This window comes from Sceloporus occidentalis, unplaced genomic scaffold (genome assembly GCF_023333645.1).
Source record: "Sceloporus occidentalis isolate IW3139 unplaced genomic scaffold, rSceOcc1.0.p SCAF_2, whole genome shotgun sequence".
In the NCBI taxonomy this organism is placed as follows: domain Eukaryota; kingdom Metazoa; phylum Chordata; class Lepidosauria; order Squamata; family Phrynosomatidae; genus Sceloporus; species Sceloporus occidentalis.
The window spans coordinates 60,785,918-60,806,821 of NW_028316982.1; the positions used below are offsets into that span (position 1 = coordinate 60,785,918).

The 20,904-nt window shown below is 39.4% G+C and overlaps 1 protein-coding gene across 3 annotated transcripts in view; it reads left to right on the forward strand.

Annotated features, from left to right (window-relative positions):
• Positions 1–548: 548 nt before the first annotated feature.
• The window catches only part of FBXW4 (F-box and WD repeat domain containing 4), a 93,810-nt gene continuing 73,454 nt past the window's right edge, over positions 549–20,904 (forward strand). The window contains exons 1-3 of one of the 3 annotated variants that reach the window (XM_089509717.1): positions 892–906; positions 5,151–5,301; positions 19,116–19,211. In XM_089509717.1, coding sequence (XP_089365843.1) covers positions 5,267–5,301; positions 19,116–19,211 — 131 coding nt within the window. In that variant the 5' untranslated portion in view covers positions 892–906; positions 5,151–5,266. Of the gene's footprint in view, positions 907–5,150; positions 5,302–19,115; positions 19,212–20,904 lie in introns of all 3 variants that reach the window. The other 2 variants (XM_089509716.1, XM_089509715.1) reach the window with 2 other exon arrangements.

Below are 20,904 nucleotides of genomic sequence, written 5' to 3' on the forward strand. Positions count from 1 at the left end.
CTGGCCAAGAAGCACAGATTTACATTTATACGAGTGTTTTTATCTTTCTGTTTGGTCATGTCCGCCATTTTGCGGAGCCTCGTCCTCCTTTGTTGTTTTTAGCTTTCTATTTGGTTACGTCCTCCATTTCAGCCTTCTCTCCAGGAGTGGTTCCACAATGTCCTCCATTCTGGGCCTGACTAAGAAGCATGGATTTACATTTATATGAGTGTTTTTATCTTCTACTTGGTCATGTCTGCCATTTCAGCCTTCTGTCCAGAAGAAATCCCACAACGTCTTCCATCCTGAGCCTAAGAAGCATGGCTATACATTGAGAGGAGTGTGTTTTTAACTTTCCACTTGGCCATGGATGCCCTCCCTTTCAGCCTTCCTTCTCTCCAGGAGGGGTTCCACAATGTCCTCCATTCTGAGCCTGACCAAGAAGCATGGATTGACATTTTCGAGGGAGTGTTTGTAATCTAGTTGACTCAGGGCCGCCATTTTGTGGGGCGGAGGAGGGAGGCCTTCCCTGAGGCCCTTCTATCGCCGAGGGCGGGACGCGCCCATGTGACCGGCGGCCAGGCAAGGCCAGGCGGGAGGCAGGGAGCGAGCCAGGGCCGCCTCAGAAGGGGCGGCCTACGGGGCCGAGAGGCCTGGTCGCCGCCGCCGTCCCTGCCTGCCTGGCTGCATGGGTCGCCCGGGGAGCCCTCCTCCTCCTCCTCGTCCGGGGCGCGAGGCCCGCTGCCCCTTGTGGCGCCTCCCGGAGGAGCTGCTGCTGCTGATCTGCTCCTACTTGGACGCGCGGGCCTTGGGCCGCCTGGGCCAGACCTGCCGCCGCCTTTGCCGCTTCACCGCCCGGGACGCCCTGTGGCGACGCCTCGCCCGCTCCTGCCTCAACGCAGGCTTCAGCGCGCTCGGCGCCGACCTGTAAGCGCTCAGGCCCGGCCAGGGCGGCTGGGAAAGGGCGGGGATCCGAGGCCTAGGCTGAAGGGGCGGCCCTGGCTGGGGCTCACGCCACTCCACGCCTGCCTGCCCCTCGGTCGTCACACCCGCAGCAGGAGGAGGGAGAGGGGCTCCGGCCTTCGGGAGGCAAGGATCAGGGCGTGGGAGGGCTGAGAGGCGCCCTGCCTGCTGCCATCAGGGGACCAGAGGCCCTCCTTTTCCAGGCCACGTCCTCCATTCCTATCCTTCTGTCCAGGAGGAGTTCCCAAATGTCCTCCCTTTGGAGGAAGGGTGGCTAAGAAGCCCCATCGAGGAAGCAGTGGCCCCCAAACCCCGCTCTTTCAGGGATTTTGGGCTCCAGCTCCCAGAATGCCAGGTATTGGCCAACACGGCTGAGGCTTCTGGGAGCTGAGGCCCAAAAGCTCTTGAAGGGCTCAGTTTGGGGAGCCCTGGGGTAAGCAGAGGCCCTCCCTTTCCGGGACACATGCTCCACTCCAGCCCTCCGTCCAGGAGGGATTCCCAAAGGCCCCCCGTTTGGAGCAAGACTAAGAAGCAGGGATTAATATCTTTATTAGGTTTTTTGTATATGGTCCTGTCCTCCATGCCAGCCTTCTGCCCAGGAGAAAGTCTATTTCTAGCTCTATGATGGTTTTTTAGCTTTTAAATGATCATGTCTGCCATTTGACTGTGGCTTTGACTAAGAAGCATGCATTTACATTCCTGTGAGCGTTTTTAGCTCCTACTTGGCCCTGTCCTCCAGTTTCAGCCTTCTGTTCAGGGGTTCAGTGCTGTGGAACTCTGGGATTTTAAGTTTGTTGTGGCACCAGAGGTCTCAGACAGTGAAGGCTAAACGTCTTACAAACCTACAAATCCCAGAATTCGATAGCATTGAGCCATGGCAGTTAAAGCCATGCCAGCCTGGGTTGTTTCTTCCAAGAAAACCCTATGATAGGTTTGCTTTAGTGTTGCCATAAGTAAAAAAATGACTTGTAGGCACACAACAACATAGTATTTTTGATTTCTTTGTATGGGTGTGAAAGCTGAACAGTGAGAAAAGCTGTTAGGAAGAGAACTCATTTGAAATAACCATAAAGTGCCAAAAGAAAAATAAACAAATGTCCCCAAGAGCAAATCAAGCCTGAACTCTCCCTAGAAGCCAAAACTACTAAACTGAGGCTGTTGTATTTTGGATCTATCATGTCATCACATGACTCACTAGAAAATATGATAATACTTGGTAAGGTGAAAGAGTAGTAGGGAAAGAAGAAGACTGCATTACAGATGGATAGACTAAATGAAGGAAGCCATGGCCCTGCGTTTGTAAGACTTAGGGCCCTTCATAATATCATGTTCTCATTGGGTCAACACCAATCTGACAGCAATTAACAACATACATCCGTGACATCATCAAAATGATGTTTAAAAACCACTCAAATTTTATAATAGATGGAGTCAATACAACACTAATATTATAAGAACATATTTAGGTCCTAAACACTTTTAATGTGTCTCAAATATACGTTGGTGCCATTGTACTGAATATTATACAGTGTTTTATTCAGTGGATGCCACGGCAAGAACTTATCCATTGCCCAATGCTCAGATATCTCCCACACACCAAGAGAAAAGTGTGAAAGAATGATAACACTTATGAAGCCTCTCAGTAAGCACAACTGCTTTAGCAACTGTTCCTTTTTTTTTACACGAATGTAGTGTCCAGTAGGATTCTAGCTTAGATGTACGTTTGCACAATTAGTTGGGCTCCTGGTTTGCTTACTATGTATATGTCCAGGAAACAGCTGCAGTGAAATAAGCACAGTAATATGTGCAGTTGTTGTTGATGATGTTGCACATTCCCATGCATGAATCACTACATTTGTGATAAGGTGGGAAATGAGTAGTTTGTAGTATCTGGCCATGCAAGGGAGGGGAATTTTATCCCTGCCTTGCTTCCTTTGACACCTCCTTACAAAAATTGTTTCAACTAGATGGTAAAAGTTACTGTATAGCACCTGTGTGGTTAACATATCCAGCGAGTTAAGTATGGGGCAGTGACCATGAAAAATGGTAGTTTGTGGAAGCATGTGAGGAAGAGCCATAAACTTACTGGCAGAGCACATGACTTTTAGGAAGAGGAATCTTGGTTGTGTATTGTACAACTCCATTTGGTGCTTTTCAGATGCAGTACAATTTTTAATTTAAAAAAAATGTTTGGTGTCCTTAAAAATTTGGAAGTGTATCATGTCTCAGGAACCTGGACACAGTATGGACTTCATGGATCTTATACACTTGTTTTATGAAATAATTCTGAAGATTTTGATTCCAAAATAGCCAAGCATTTCCTCTTAAACATGAGCCATGAAATCATTATTTAACTTGGAACATGTGTTACTGGGTTCAAGTACTGTATCTTTATTTTGAATTAATTATTGAACAAAGTTAATTTGGGTGGCCCTGAACAGTTTTGATGGTAGCTTTAAAACTTAACCAGTCTTTCCAAAAATCTCCTTTTTACTAATCTCTTTAAAAATGCTACTGGGGAGAACACCAAGGAGACCCATCAAGACCTAAGGCTGTGGGAGGTAGTAAACAGAAAGGAAATTCGGCTTGTACAAGGGTCTCACGCAGTAGTTGCATTGAAATCAGCAGGAGTGAGGGCTGTCGGATTGTTGTACCTTTCAACACCTGGGATCTGCTTGCTGAGCTATATTGTGTTTCTTTCTGAGGAAATGAATTTTTGTATTTTTCATTAAGAATAAGCTCTATACTGGATGCAGAAGGGGTCAGGTGTAGAGCACAACAGGTGCAGTAACTGGCAGGGCCTTTACTCTTATTTCCAAAGTAAAATACTAACAATAAATGGACATTTCAGTCGGCTAGGAGGAATTTACAGATTTTGGAGGAAGCACGCATGCACACACGCGCACACACCCCCCATATATATATGTATATGTATGTATATATACACACACACACACACACACCCCATACACACACACACACACACACACACACACACATATTTCTGGATGTAACCTTATTTATGGATTTTACTTAGAGACTGTTGAGCAGTATTTTCCTGTTGTGTGGCTAGTTCTTAAAATATATTTGACTGTGTGTAATAGCATGATTAGTGGTAGAAAAGTGGTTATTTTGCTTCTGATACAAAGTGAAGGGCATTGCGAAGCTTGGTTGCATTAGACCAGTAGACTGTTTCTCATAGAAGAGAAAGTGGGAAGTTGTTGTTCTTGTGTGCCTTCAAGTTGTTTCCTACTTATGGCAATGCTATCATGGGGTTTTGATGGCAAGATTTGTTCAGAGGAGGTTTGCCATTGCCTTCCCCTGAGAGCATGTGACTTGCCAGGGGTCACCCAGTGGGTTTCATGGCAGAGCTGGGAATTGAATCCTGGTCTCCAGAGTTGCAGTGCAACACTCAAACCAATATGCCATTTATAGTTTGAAATTACTTGGAATGATCCAAATAAAGAAAAGGGATGGTGTATTAAGGAAATAGCAGAGTTCAGGCAGCTACACACTATATAGGTTTTTAGGGTTTTAGTAAAGCTGGGAAGGTCATACAAAGACAAAATGGATCAATGTAGAGAGATTTTTGTTAGAAAGAGAAAGGAAAGGAAATATCAATGCGAGCATATTTACCTTTATTCTGAAAAAGGGGAAACACACATGACCTCTCTTCCTCAGTGTAATAGATAACTGAAGTTCACAGGGGGCACAAGCTACCTTAAGAACTACAGGTTTTTAGTCAAAATCTCAAATGTAATAATTACTTTGACTTGCTGCCCAAGCTTTCCAATTACTCTGAGCAACAAGCTTTCCAAAAACAGGTGAAAAGGGCTGGTACTATATATCCTGAGATGATTTTGATGCAATAAATGATGTAAATGTGTATGTGGGGAAGTGAAACACAAAATAGGTGGCTAAGGTGTCATTAGGGACCCTGGAACCAAACTGTGTCTAAAAACAGAATTTGTAATGGGGAATTAGAATATTGCTCTGTGGACCTTGACCATTCTCAAGGGAAAAATTAAAGCAGAGTAAAGAGATGGAGAGGGCAAAGAAGAAGTAGGTAGGGATGTGCTTAGCTTAGATCCCTGAGAAATGTCAGTGCAATGTCATAGGCATTCATCTTCTCCATCAAATGAATCTGCCACTGGGCTTGGAGTCAGCAACTTATGCATAGTGACACTGTTCTCTCTTTCACTGCATAGGAATAGCTTCCTGTGCTTCTGAGGAACCTAGGAAAGGTCAGTGACCCCAAGCTTGTGGCCACATATTCAGAACAGGGAATTTTGCAGGTGTCCCAGGCAAAAGATGGAGCTCAAGTATGATTAGACAACACCAGGAACAGAAGTTTGCTGAGTAAGTTCTGTTTGGTTATACAGTGCATTAAAGTGTAATTTTGGCTTAGGATATTTGGGGTAGGAGCTCTTGTAGAATGGGAGAGTGGTAGGATGGATAATAAGAAATAAGCTAAGAGTCAGGCAAACACTGTAATTCTTGTTACTGTCCATCAGACCATATATCTACATGAGTCCCATGGATGATGAATCCACTGGGTTCTCAAATTTAATAGATTTTGAAGAAAGAGATGACAACTTTGGTCAGATTCAGGATGGGTCTAGAATAAGGGAACAATAGATTGGACTTGAGGAATAAAAGTTGATCTTGAGGAGGTTCCTGGATACTTGACTGAATTAAAGAGAGTTGACTCAGCATTGAAAAAACCATTTTCCCCAGCCACAGTTAAGTGGAGGTATATAGAACAACAAAGAGCATTTTGAAGAGTGCCCAAGTGGTTCCTTAACCTGTGGATCCTGAGGTGATCATGCTTCAAGACTGGAACATGTTTCAGATGTGGCTCTAGGTCAGTCTTTTTAAATATTCCTTTACGTCTGAGTTGGTGACTTAGTAATTGGAAGGCATTGCATTTGTCTGAAGTTCCTAAGCTTTGGATATTGGATATTTGAACAAGACAACTTTTTTGATTGAACTACACTAGAAGACATATGAGTCAAGGAAGTACAAATTATACAGGAGTCAGGTAGTAGTGTCGGTATTCTCTTATACCTAGCCATCAGATGCCTTTTGCTCATTGAACTGTTTTCTGAGTCAAAATACAGATTGAGTTTACCTTATCCGGAATTCCAAAATCCAAAATATTCCAGAATTGTTTATGGGTGGCAGAGATAGTGACACCTTTCCTTTCTGATGGTTCATTGTACACAAACGTTGTTTCATGTACCAACTTATTACAAATGCTGTGTATAAAATTGTGTATATAGTCTTATGCCCTTACATAAGAGTCAGCATGGCACAGTGATTTGAGTGTTAAGACTACGACTCTGGAGACCAGGGTTTGTTTCCCCACTCGGTCAGAGCAAGTCTCATGCTCTCAGCTTCACAGCAAGGCAATGGCAAATCTCCTCTGGATAAATTTCACCAAGAAAACTCCATGATAGATTCATCTTAGGGTTCCCATAAGTCGTAAACAACTTGAAGGCACGCAACAACAACAACAACAAGTATGTGTATAAGGTATATACCAAACACAAATGAATTACATATATTCAAATATTCCAAATTCTGAAAAAATCCAAAATCCAAAACATTTCTGGTCCCAAGTATTTCAGATAAGGGAGACTCAACCTGTCTGTATTAGTCAAGGCACTAGATTGAGGCCCACAAGAATACAACATGTAAATTCTATATGTATACAGCTGGCATGGCTGAGGTTAATTAAAATTGCTTCTAAACCCTAGCAGTTGGCATTGAGAGGCATTCTGCCTCTGATAGTGTATGTAAAGCCTGATATGTAAAGCCATTTGTAGCCTTATTATCCAAGAATTTTATCCCTGTTTAGAAGTGTTGTAGTTGGCATTCATAACTATCTGTTATACATGTTGAGTATCCCTTTTCCAAAGTGCTTGGGACCAGAGGTGTTTTGGAATTGGTTTTCTTTTCTTGGATTTTAGAATACACGAGTAGCATGGTATTGTGAGTCACATACTAAATTGGCATTTTTGTTAATCCAACACAACTCCAGTATCTCTTCCCTCATCAGTTTCTACCATCTGACATCAGTAAATTTGAAAAGTTAGAAGTTTTGTCCCAGGTTGTGTCCCTTTACACTTATATTGATCTGCACTTTCCAGAGATATGTTTTTATCTCTTTACTGTATCTTTTTGTTTAAATAATTTGGTGTCAGCAAACTTAGCTGCCTAACTACTTGCCTCTATAATAGATAATTTGTTATTTATTTATTGAGGACATTTTTATATTGCTTCTCACTTAAAAAAAGCCCAAAGTGATTTACACTGTTGCATTTATAAACAAGTGAAAAAGTGTTAGTCCCAGTACAAATCCCTGGGTGACCCTGCTGCTTAGTTCTCTCATTGTAAGAACTCACTGTTTATTCTAGCTTTCTGCTTTTGGTCTTTTAACCAATTACCAGTCTGTTAGAGGGCATCTACTCTTATCAATGACTGCTAAGTTTCATCAGGAATCTTTGGTGAGGGACTTTGTCAAAGCTCTTTTTGAAAGCTCAGGTACACAATTATCTGTCTGCATGCTTGTTGACTTTCTCAGAGAACCTTAAAAGTTTAATGAGACAGGACTTACTTTTGAGAAACCATGTTGACTATTCTTCAGAAAAATTTGCTTTTTTACATGCCTGATAATGTTAATAACACTTTCTATCAGTTTACTCAGGACAACTGCTTCCCTCATCTTGTCTCCTACTTTTGATGAATTTAAAGGGTTTTTGTTGCTGTTGAAGGTCTTATATAGGCAAATTTATTGTTTGACATCCCTTATTGTCTGTTGCTTTTATATTGTATAAACTTTCCTTGTTTGAGCAAGGCTACAATTTTCTGAAGGAAAACATTTTTCTCTAATAACTTCCTTGACACTGCTTGTCATCAATGCTGGTAACTTCTTGGACTTTGCAATACTTTTTCTGACTTGTGGTGTACATTTTAGCTGAGTGTCCATTATTGTGATTTTGAGTAAGCTGACTCCTAACAGCCATGGTACATGTTGCAACTTGTTCAATTGGATGTTGTTGTTTTTTCAGTGATGTTTTGCCTACCTGTTCATATGTGTTGATTGTTATTGTATATTTGCTCTTGCTAGTTGCCTTGTGCACCATTTGGTGAAGTGGTGGTATATAAAATAAACAAACAGTGTATTTGACTAGGAGCTTAGAATCTAGTTTAGCCAAGGATTTAGCAATGCTGTTTTGGCTGTTGTGGTTATTCTTTCCAATTGGAATTACAGTTGCTTATAATATTACAAATTAGTTTGGAAGATGAGTTAAGACAAATTGCTTTGAGCATTGGATGCTTTCACTTATTACACATTACTCATTGATATTCAAAGAAGTGAAAAAAGTAAATGTGTGTCAAAATTCACATAAATTCATTTGAGCCCTGTAAAGCATAAAAAAGTCACAGGTTAAGAAAATACCCAGTTAAAAAGCATTTTCACTGAATAAGACCAGTAAGGAAGGCACTTCATAAGCCCTGCTTTTTTGGACTTTGGAATTCTGAATAAGCTTTATACTGTTTTCAGAAAGCTACGAGAACTGGACACTGGCAGACCTTAGGCAAGGGCAAGCATTCTCTTTACAAGGATGAAAATAATGACTGAATCCTTGGTTCAACCATCAAGAGGTACCTGAGGGTTTTATACTTTGCTTTTATACTAGAGTTCTCCTGTCTCATAATATAAAATTATATTTACCCCTTTTGTGGCCACACACTAGTGGCCTCTGAGTTTTTCTTATTTAATATCTGAGAAACCAACTTTTGCTTGACTTCTCATTTGTACCATTTGACTGCATAGGAGAGTGAGATGGAATGAACTTTTATTTTATTTACGTTTTTGTGTTGCAAGTAGGATATATTCATAAAGATATCATATCTGCATCTTGTATGTTTTAAACCTTAGAAACAGGTTTAAAACCTAATGCCAACATCAGTATTTCACCTCACTGTTAAATATGGGATTTGTAGTATTTGTATTGGTGTACGTAGTATATTGGAAAGACAAAATGTATTCTGTATTTATTATTATCATCAGACAGCTGCAATTTTGTGTGTGTGAGCTAATAAATGCAGAGTTGAATTTTGGTTTTAAAAGTTAGGGAGTGGTTGATTACCTGTAGAAGTAGGAATTGGTTATTTGATGTTAATATACTTTGCCCAAATGTAAATTGCAGCAGCAGAGAGGGAGTATTTAATCTTACAGTAACTTATAGCGTGTGTGTGTGAGAGAGTGAAATCTCTGTTAGGAAGAGAAAAGATATGTTGCCCTTCAGAAGAAAATGCTCCCTTCATAACTTGTAAAACAACATCTTTAGTTTTTCCTGGTGTTGTCAGAAATGATCGTAGTCTCCTTTCATGAAGGCTGAAATGGTATTTGCCACTGGGGAGACATGACAGTAGTGTGGTAGTTAACCTGGACTCTGTTTTATCCATTGTAAAATTGTTTATTATATTATTTCTGGTTACAGCACTCCTTTTTAAAGGAGCCTACTCCAAAATGCACCTGTCAAATGTTCAAATCTGTAAATTATGCGCTGCATGGAAAAGGTTTGGTGCAAGCTATTTCCCTAAGAATTTATTCCTTATTCTTCTCAAAAAGTGCAGGAGTAATAAAGGGATACAGAACTTGTTTGCTGGCTAGCAATGACTGGCATAGATGCTTTTAGGCAAGCTAAGCAAATAAAGAAATGACTTTGTGGGTTAATTTTATTTCTTATGTGGATTTCTTTGTTTGGCTGTGTTAAGAAAAAGTAATTAGGGAGTTATGGCTAAGTCTCCTTTTAATCACTTGAAGGAAATAGATTTGATGAAGGAAGGATCTCTTGGTTAGAAGGCAAGAAAGACAAACATTAAATAGTTTGGAAAAGAAGAATTTTGCTGTGGCAGTTTGTTACCTACAGTCGTAAGGATTCTCAACTGTGTGTACCACAGCGATTAAACATTTTATTTGCTTAGTAAATATCTTCCCTGTTCTCAAATTGTTCAAGGTAATTAATAATCTCCCAGATAAGTAAATTTCTTAGTAAATAGCAAAACAACCAAACAGATAGTGAAAGACACCAACATGCTAAAATCTTTAGGTAAAAATTCTATTTAAATTTCCAACATTTTCAAACAGCTGCAGTGAAATAATGTACTGAAATTACCTAAATGTGTAAAAATAGTTCTTTTCAGTGCTGAAAGGTTATATGCACGAGTGCTCAGGTATATTGAATTAGGAAGGCTGTTGAACAGGTGAGGTGGCACTAGAAAAAGGGTCTCTTTCCTGGTCACCGCCAGCCTGACTGCAACAGATGTAGAAAGCTGGAAATTGAGCAGGAACCATGCTGGTCTTGTGCATGAAGGAGTGGTGGGGCTCTTGCCAAAATGACCCCTTTCTCAGCTCTAGAAGACTCCAAAAGCTGCACTGGGAAGCCTCAGTAACTCATTTGTGTGAGTTCCCAGATGGCCACTTGAAGAACCATTTACCAGTTACTGGTGAGCAGCCTGCTTGTTCACCTCTGTACGAATTTTCAGGGTGCACATAGCAATCTTTGTAGCGTGTGTAGTTGTTCTAACTCTAGCACCTGGGAAAGGCAGTCAGTAAGGAACAATCCCCCCATTCCCGTTGGTGAAAATATCAGTATGAGAGAAGTAGACAATAATTTCAACAACATGTTGTTGTTGTGTGCTTTCATGTCATATAGTGCTACATTTAAGGAAAAAGGAAAGTAAGTGTTTAGTAGAGTTACTGGTAAACTTTTACTAGTCTTCTTTCTCTTTCTCTGTTTTCTTCACATTGAAGACTTTGATGGAAGTTGTTCATGTCATTGTCAGGAATTGTCAGAAAGTGAATAGCAAAACTACTTTTCTGTAAGAGCACATACATTGATACTCCCAGGTTCTGAGTCCATTCAGGGATGCACAGTAAACAACAAAGAAATTGAGTACTGAAACAGTACTTCCTATATTTCAGCTTCAGTTATAAAGGTATGTGTTACACTGAAGTTTATTACATGGGAGGAATTTCTCTTAATCTCGAATGAAAAGGAAGTGGGGCTAGAAGGCATTCACGTGAATTTGCTAGTTCAGCTAATTTACATGAATTTGAGTTGCGTTCGAACTGACTTCCCTTTGCCCGAAAATAGCTTGTCATTGCCTGAAATTGCGTGTTGTAGTCTATCATGCAATAACATGAAACCCCATAATTGCATTCAGACTGATTTCCCATTGCTCAAAATTGTGTGTTGTAGTCTATCATGCAATAATGTTAAACTCCTTAATTGCGTTCAGATTGCCATTGGATTATACTTCCAGTTTCCCTTGTCTGATAAACTCCCCTATCCTGTAGAAGTGAGTTCTCCTTTTCACATCTCCAACATTATGACACAGTCTGTGTGAAATTTAGCATGTAATGCATATCTATATATATATATCAACGTAGAAGTAAATTCCATTAATTTCATTGGGGTTAATCACCCATAAATCAGGGTAGCTGTAGGATTGTAGACTGGTTATCAAGGTTGCATTCTGAAAAGAAATTCTAACATGCCTTGGTCTTTCTCTGGAGCTCTGTCTTCTGATTATGGTAACAAGGCCATCGTTGATGAAAATATGGGTGCATGTGTCAATAGGTACAGAATTAGGAACTTCAAAACTTCAAAAAAGATACAAATTTACATGTGTGGAAGCCTAAGCAAGTTGAAAAAGGATTTGAAGTAAAAAAAATGCATCAAACCCAAGTCCTTTTGCTATATGATAACAATTATCTTTGCATTCTAGCAATGATCCATAGGTGTTTCCAAGCAAAAACTCCTCTGTTGTGTTTGGCTAGGTTTTAAACGTGTTGCCACAAGTTCTCTCAGATTTGAGGTTGCATCAGCATCTAAGATCTTAGCTCAGATGGAAGCAGCAGTTTATTTCACTGCTTGCTGGAGACTGGCCATGCATGGTGGGGAAATAACTGGATGAAGCCATTTCTGCAGTGTGAAATTTATTTATAAGGGCATGAAAGGTGTTTATTTGTTGACTAACCAATTAATTTGTGAAACCAACTTATGCTCTGTAGAAAATAGTTTTATAAATAAATATCTTAATCATAACAGTGCTTATTTGGAAATATGCTTTGTTTTTTTGATGGTGTAACTGGAGTGTTTGACTTAAAGTTTTTAGCTTACATACAGTATAGCCCACATGTTCCTTTGTGTACCCATGGGTTTTGCCAAACATTTAAAATAATGAAAACTGGAATATAATTTTAAAAGAAAGTCATGTTTAAAAGTAAATATTTGTAGAGTAATAGTAATTGAAGAGGTGTTTTGAAAACATGATCCTATTATCTAGTTTTGTTGTTGTTGTGTGCCTTCAAGTCATTTCAGACTTCTGGAGACCCTATCGTGGTGTTTTCTTGGCAAGATTTGTTCAGAGAAGGTTTGCCATTGCCATCCTCAAAGGTTGAGAGCTTGTGACTTGCCCAAGGTTATGCAGTGGGTTTCATAGCCTATCTGGAAATCGAACCCTGGTCTCCAGAGTTGTTACTGGCTTGGAAACAGGGAAGCAAGTACTGTTACAGTACAAAGAAATTCTCTCTCATTTTGCTTCTCTGATGCTTTTAGGCCTGTGTCAGTCTTCCAAAGGGCTGATTTGACTCTGGCTAAATAAGTACAGTAAGTACAATGTAATATATCTAAAACTCTGATTTGGAACTCTTTGGCCTGTTACAGACTGCCAAAATAAAGCTGCTTCGGGTCTCTTTGCAGGTATGCTGTTTAAATGATGCATGCATCCTAAGAATCAGGAAGCTGCACCAAAGCTGCACTGCAGTCCTTAGGAATAGAGTGTGGCTTTGGTGCAACCTCCGGACTCTTAGGACCCATGCATCATTTAAATAGCATACCTCCAAAGAGACCCGAAGCAGCTTTATTTTGGCAGTCTGTAACAGGCCTTTGAGTCAGTTAGATTATTTATACATGTTGAGCCAAAATAATATAGACATGTAGTGTGAATGTTTATAGTGTTGCTTGATGTTAACTAAATTGAACATCATTATAAGCCAGAGTTTAATATGCTAGATGAGTAGGGTGAGCTTTTTTCCTTATATATTAGTTGCTGAGACAATCATATAGCAAAAATACCTGCAGTGTGAGAGGAGAAAAATAAAAAACAAATGTTGTGATTCTTAGCTTGTGTGCTCTGCATTGTCTCCCTCTCTACCAGTTATTGTACATCTGAACTGTGTTCTTTAAACAATGAACTTCTGGAAAATGAAGGGAAATAAATATTTTAAAGATCCATTGAAATTTAGTAGAGCAGAGAGCACTTGGGGGTGACAGGATAAATAAATGGTAGATAAGAAAGGGTTCTTCCTCTTTCTAATAGGGACAGTATGGTGCCTCAGGGTAAGTTAGGGCTCTAGTCATATTTGATTCAAGTATAGTCCTGTTTCTTTCATCATGTTAACATGGAGATTTATTAATTTTAGACTTGGTTTTTGTGTTTAGCGCCAACATAAGATCGTGATGTTCAGACCAGCTTCTACTGCTGGAATGTGCAGGTGGCTCTTTAAGGAGCATGAGATACTGGTACTGACACAGATCTTGTACTTAAAGTTTTAGCAGGCACAGAACCTATACAGCTAAAACGGACTAGAGCTAGAAAAAGTTACTGTTTGAGTTGTGGTCCTCAAAGTAATTTTTCAAGCTCTTATTGTTAGGCATAAATCAAGGTTTATCGTGACAGGAATATGCCACAATGAGTCTGCGGGTCTTGGCTTCCACCCTTTCCACTAGTCTGGCTGAGACTGGAAACTTTGACTTCCATTTTTTTGTCCTTAACAATTTATTGAGGGGGGGGGGCAAATATATATTTGCTGTGTTTTTGAAATCATGGATTATGAAAATGGCTTGTTTTGATAAACAGTAATGAAAAAGTATTTACATATGGCTGTACAGAAGAAGGAAGGGGAAGCAGGCAGTCCTAAGTTTTGCATGCCTACCTATTCTGAGAGGAAGGATAGGGAGAGAAAAATGCAGTTTGGGACAGGATGTACCTGCTATATATGCACTCCCTATTATGACATACTTTTTACAAGTTTAGATCAGTGTATCAGCTGCAACCCTGCCAAGACACCAATAGCTTAGCTTCAGATATTAATGTCCTGGTAATGTCCAGATTGAATTGTTATAATTAATCATATAAACGGTGCATTCTGAAGATGGCTTGGTAATTTCAATTAATCTAGTTGCCAGACTGTTGACTGTGACTGTGGCTATGAGCATATTACATGTGTTGTTGTTGTTGCTGTGTATCTTAAAGTTGTTTCCGACTTAGTGTGTCCCTGAGGTGTGGTGTAGTGGTTTGAGTGTTGGAATATGACTACCTTTGTTCAGCCATGAAACCCACTGAGTGACCTTGGGCAAGTCATATCTTCTCAGCCTCAGGAGAAGGCAGTGAACAAATGTTATGAAGAAAGCCCTATGAACCCAAGCCTTAGGGTTCCCATAAGTTGGAAACAACTTGAATATACACAGCAGTAGCACAACTAGGCAACCCTATCACAGAATTTTCTTGGCAAGATTTGATTACAGGGGGTTTGTTTTTGCCTTTCTCTGGGGCTGAGAGAGTGTGATTTGCCCAAGGCCACACAGTGGGTTTCTGTGGCCATGTAGGGATTTGAATCCTGGTCTCCAGAGTCATAGTCCAATGCTTAAACCACAACGTCATGCTGGTTATGCTTTGTTAATTGCACAGGTTACAAGTCCATTTCTATGTTCAATTCAAAGTGTTTGTTTAAGTATTTAAAGCTCTCAATAGATTGAGCCCTAGATACCCAGAGATTAACTGTCTCCACATATGCCTGCTTAGACACTAGGATCTTAATCAGAGATTCTGTCCAGGTTTCCTCCACAGGTGAAGTGCAGGGAGTGGTTCCCAGGGAAATGGCCTTCATCGAGTTTTGGAATATATACTTTCCACAGAGAGGTTCTTCTGATCTGTACCTCAAGATCATTTCCGTGCCCCAAGAAAGATCCTATTTTCCAGGCTTTTAAATTTGTGTTCATTTCAAATGTGATTTTTATCTCTTCCATGTGATTTTTTTAAATGTTGCTTGACCATATACGCCATTTGGACAGCTCATTGAAGGGTGGGATATAAATTTGCAAATAAAATAAATAGCATACAACGATGTATATATAGTATCTTAATATCTTAAAATACTATGAATAGTATCTTACTGACTTTGTGGGTCATTGTATTGAAATTGTAAAGTAGTTCTTGCGCTGAAACATTCTAATGAAACTAAAAATGTAAAGCAGAAATTATTTTATTTTTATTAGACCCACGCACGCACACACACACACACAGACACACTCGCACACATTCCCACTCCCCCTGAAAAAGAAGAATTTGGGTAAGAATAAGAAGTAAATCACAGAGATTACAAATTTGTTCTCTAGCCTGTCTTTTCCTGATTGTAAACTTGTATGGGGAAGATATTTCTAGGTGGAAGTCTCTGTGTGTTTTTGCTGAAAGTGTGTCACAAATTTAGGAATGTAGTCAAATTATAATGGTGACAAAGTGCCGGAAAGAGGAGGGTGACTGAGGAGCAAAAAAATTAGCCCCAGGCAGTGTAAAGAGAGTTAGGAACATGAGTCTGGCCAGGCCTCAGGGCCAGGTTAGAGATTCTGCCATCCATTAACAGCTATAAGAGATAATTGTTTAAGGGGCATATTTTTTCTTTTCTTTGGAGTACTTTATCTTTTAAAAATTATTTTAAAAACAGTACTCATTATTAGGGAAAAAAAGTATTAAGGATGCCTGTGTTCTTGGATGCATTTGCTCTCTTCTACTTTTCTTATCAGGCTACTTCATGTTTTATATATTAATTTTCCAGAGAAATTGTACTTCTTCATGGTCTCTGTGAATCACACTGTTGGGTATTCCTGCATCAAAAATCTGCCTAGCTATTTCAGAAGGTTCTGAATATGGTCTGTGCAGGCACAGGAATACTCGATTGTGTGAATTCACAGATGACCACTCAAAGAACTAATGTTACAGGTAAGCAACCCGTCATTCACCTTTCATCACTAAATAAAGCAAGGAAGCAAATAGACAAGTAAAATCCAGAATCAATTGCCTTTGTGCAATCCCAACTACAGAATACTGTAAGGTATAAGCTACACTGAGAGAGCCAACCTTGCCTATTGGTTTGAGCATTGGACCATGACTCTGGAGACCAGGGTTCAAAATCTTGCTCAGCCATGGAAACCCACAGGGTAACTTTGGACAAGTCACAATCTCTCAGCCTCAGAGGAAGGCGAAGGCACCCACTATTTGAACAAATATTGCAGAGAAAACTCCATGATAGGGTTGCCTTAGGGTTGCTATAAGTCAGAAACAACTTAAAGGCACACAACAACAACAAAGCCCCACTGACTGTAGTGAGGCTTTCTTCTAAGTGAACTTGCACATTTCAGGTCATTAGGGCTTGAAATACATGGAAAAAGTAGCAGGTTTGATTTGGTATTTCCAGTGCTCATGAAAATTAAATGCCAAGTTTTACTCTAGTTGACATCTAAGTTTAATTGGTTTGTCTAAACAATTGTATTTTTAAAAAACCAACACCATTGGTTATTTGAGATGTTCTGCTTGAACAACAATTCTGTTTTGAGTAGCATAGTACTTGACATTTCCCAAAGGTCATTGATTAATATCCTTCTGGTATCATTTGTTCTAGCACAGCTTATTAGGATAGCAAAAGAAGGTGTTCAAAAGCAGCAACTTACTATGTGTCTCTGCCCATCATGTTCCTTGTGGGTTTTGAGTTCTGTCCACTGATGCATGAAAAGCTTTCTTCTTTGTTAACACCCACAGCTAATGGGGAAATGGACATCTTCTATTTAGTCTCATGTTTGATGGATGGAATTGCTAGTAAATCTCCAGTTGCAGATTTCTTTTTTCATCCCCTTCTTGTTGTTTGGGAGTAGAATCTATTTCATGTTTCCACTGCTATCCATAAGGATTAGCTTACTATGATTGTTCCTGTGATTTGCTAGAGACAGAGCTGTCTATAGTCTTGCATTTCCAGTGTGAGAAGGAATGTAAGGGCATGTCACGAGAAGGCAATTTATATCTGTTTGTCCTTTTGGAAGTAACCAAACTCTGACCAGAGTCATCACAGAGCTTTGGTGTGTTTAAGTCCCATAGATTTTGATCAGATTTCGATACACATAGCTGCATACCACGTATTGGCTTCTGTAGGCAAACCAGAATAAATGTTTAATGTGAATTGTTTCCTGTTGTGCCCTTGCTTTAAGGGAGAAATAGAATATAAATGTTTTAATTCGGAATGTATTTTTTTTTTAGTTAAGTTGCATCTGTATTGGAATTGGCCAAGATTAGTAACTACCTAATTTTGCTTTTCCCCAGAGGAATTAGCCCCAAGAAATTTACCTCTTATGTTTTTCCTTCCTCCATAAAGGTCAACTTCTGAGGTGTTTTGACTTAGTTTTTGAGCTGAATAATTTGCAATTGTATATGTCTCTTGAGTGTTTATGGACAGTACTGCAAGATACAATGGATATCTTGCTTATATAGCAAATGCACATCAGTCTTTGTCCCTCTCCAGATGGGCCCTTTGCGGCGCGTCCACGGCATGCTAGGGTTTCCTCGGGGTGGCACGTGCACACGCCCCGCAACCCTAGCACATCGTGCACGCACCGCAGTTACTCAGCGCCTTACACACGGAACACATAAACATTATGTCGCAGCTGCGCAGCTTCCATACAGAGCTGCGCAGCTGCAATGTATATGCGCTGTCTTTGGCGCTTTGCGGCGCAGCAAAAAGGAGCCGCTTTTTTGAGCTCCTTTTCTGCTGTGCAGCTGCGCCGCACAATTTGTATGCTGCGGTGCAGCTGTGCAGCAGAGAGAGGCGCCGAGGAGGCGCCTCTTCTGGGCGGTCTGTACCCCGCCTTATATATACACAGTAGAATAAGGGGAATAGAAAGTCTCTGCCACAGGTAGCTTACAATTAAACAGTGTAAGAGACCACAAGTGGAGGGGAGAAAAGAGAAGGTAAAATTGGAGCATGAACAAAAGCACTTAAGATCCCATTGAACTAGACCTCAGCTATGTAATCAGAACTCATTTTCTGGATCCAAAAAGAAAAGATATCTTCTAAATTTATGTCTCTGATAAACAGCCACAGTAGCAATAGCAATAGCAAATGCAAACAATGATGCATTCATAAGGTTGGTGCCAATAAGTTTGGTGCTGGAATATACGCCAGGCCAAAAGTATTCCTGCATTGTGTTTCTCTCACTGTTGCACATTCTTCATTTCATACATAATTCTTAGAGAGTTCGCTTTTTTTTTTCTCAGTCCACAAGATGCCAAATTTTGACTCTAGCATCTTTCTTGATGATGCTGGTTAAAATAAAACCTCCTTGGTCTCTCTGACTGAAATGTGTACTTTCTTCCCAAATTAAAACTTTGGGTGGTATCAGTTTGCTCACTTTGCAATGAGATTAGTTATCTTTCACCTGTGAATATTTCTTCTGATCTAATACCCCTGTATGAAGATTTGTTGTAAGCCATGTTGTTGAAATGGAAAGAAACATAACTGGTTTGAGGATCAAGTTTGTTAAAATTAAATATCAAGTTTGAAACTGACTACGTAATTAAAAAGCAAGTGAGTAAGTTTCCCACTCAAATTGTGAATATGATCAGAAAAATTCAGTCATGACTATGCTTACTCAGAGATAACTCTGTAGTTCCCTTGCCCTGTGCTTATATAGACTCCACCTTTGCCAAATGTGGTACTCAAATCTATTTCAGAATCCAGAGAAGAGGAAATGGTAAGAATGAATCTTTGGAAAGGGAAGGAGACCAAATTCACTATCCACTCAGTTTATGTTGTATTCACCGTGTTAATGGAACAGTGGGAATGTGATGGTTGGCAACCCTAGGAGACCTCTTTCTGAAAGCATCCTAATATATAATGTGTCAGTGTTATAAGCACTAAACATTTTTAAAAATGTTCCAGTGGTTTAAGCACCAGGACAGTGATGGAGTTAACCTGGTCCATTTGTGTCATGTAAATGTTCTCATGGCCTATTGCTCACTTTTCCATGCTCACTCTTCCTCTGCAGCCTGGCTGGTGTCCCAGTGAAGGACAGAGTCAAAGTTTCCCAAAACTGGAGGAATGGTCGCTGTCGGAGAATCCCACTCCTCAAGTGGAAACGCAAGCAAGTAGCTCCTTTTCTTTCCTCATACTCCAATATCCCCATCCTGAATTTCCTTACTGTTTTTGGAATTCACTCTGTTCTTGGTCTTTGTTAGGTTACTTCAAATTGGATATTGTGAGATTGAGTAGATACTGCTCCTGTTTTGTTTGTATCTTGATGTAGGCTAAATGTGTTTGTTAACAGTATTTCTATTCAGATTATCTTTCATTCTGATTTCGACTAAAACAGTACCAGGTTTCTTCTTGCAGACTATCTTCAAGCAGGAAGTAGAGGATCAGCTGGCTTTTAACAAGGCAGAATACTATCAGGGTTGGTAACTTTGATGAGTTTGGGGCAAATTTTGCTCCATGGGGCCTAATGTGGGCTACTGAAAATGACTTTTAAACATTTTTAAAATTGGAATTGATTGTAAGTTAATTTTTTTAAATTTCAATTTAAAAAAAATAAGATTTTTGAGCCTTGCTTTAGAGGTGATTTGCTCTGCCTGGAGACTTTCAGAATTGACAGTTCTCAGTTTTTGACCAAACATTTTTTCTTGTGGTCATGAGAGTTGAAGGGCTACCACAACATGTAGCACCTTACCAATGCAGCCCATGGGCTGTGTGTTGCCTATCCCTAGAAAAGTTTAAAAAATTGCCTTTCTTCCTCTTCAGTTTCCAAAGGTTTATGGTTTTTTCCCATCTAATGTGTTATAACAACAGTTATATAGGTATTATCCATTGTATTTCAAAGTCTTTTGATATTTTTCTTCAATATTGCACTTAGGTTATAAGGAAATTTTATTGGTCTATTCCTTGAACATGTGCATTTCTTTGCTGGAAAAAAATAGCTGTTTCCCCTTCAACTTGTGTATGAATATAGAAATACTTATATTTATTGTTTGTCTAAATAATTGTATTTTTACAATTTTACACTATAAAAACAGTGATACTTTTGATAATGTGATGCCCCTTCCAAGTTTTTAAGAATTCTAATTTTTTTTTAAAAAATCTGCTAGTTGAGACAGTTCTCTTTTTATTCACCCTCCACTTCATTGTTCTCTTTCTAACTTTCTCTCTCTTTTTATAAAGTAAGCAGTAATAGATCTTTCACCTGCTCTGTAGCAGTGGCTGCTAATATGCTAATAGGTTGACCACTTCTTCTCACAATATTTTCCACATACAATTTGAAGTTTATTAACCTTCACACCTCTAGCCCTGGAGAACAAATTTCCACACCAAATATTTTTAGTTTTACATGTACCAGACAGGTGCACAGATACCTACTCAAATCAGGGCTTGCTTCCCATTGTGTATTGATTGGGTTAGCAAGTACTTCATAAGATTTTTAAAAAATCATCATTTGTAAAGAGCAGATGTTCTCTAGTACTCATTTAGGATGTAGGTTTACTTCCAGCTTAGTTTCTAACAAGGGATGCTTGATTATTATTATTATTAACCTTTATTTATAAAGCGCTGTATTGCTTACGTCTATGTTTTGAAATGCAGTTCACCTTTTTGTACTTCTCATGCTAATGTATGAATTGAAAGGCAGTTATCTTTCAGGTTTCTAACTTTTTCAAATGATATGACGTAGTTCTAGAAACATTAAAATATACATACGGTATTTAGAAATTGATGTTTTGTGAAGAAGAATATTGAAAAAGGCATAGTTTGTCTAAAAATAGGCTAAAATATTCATTTACACATAAATC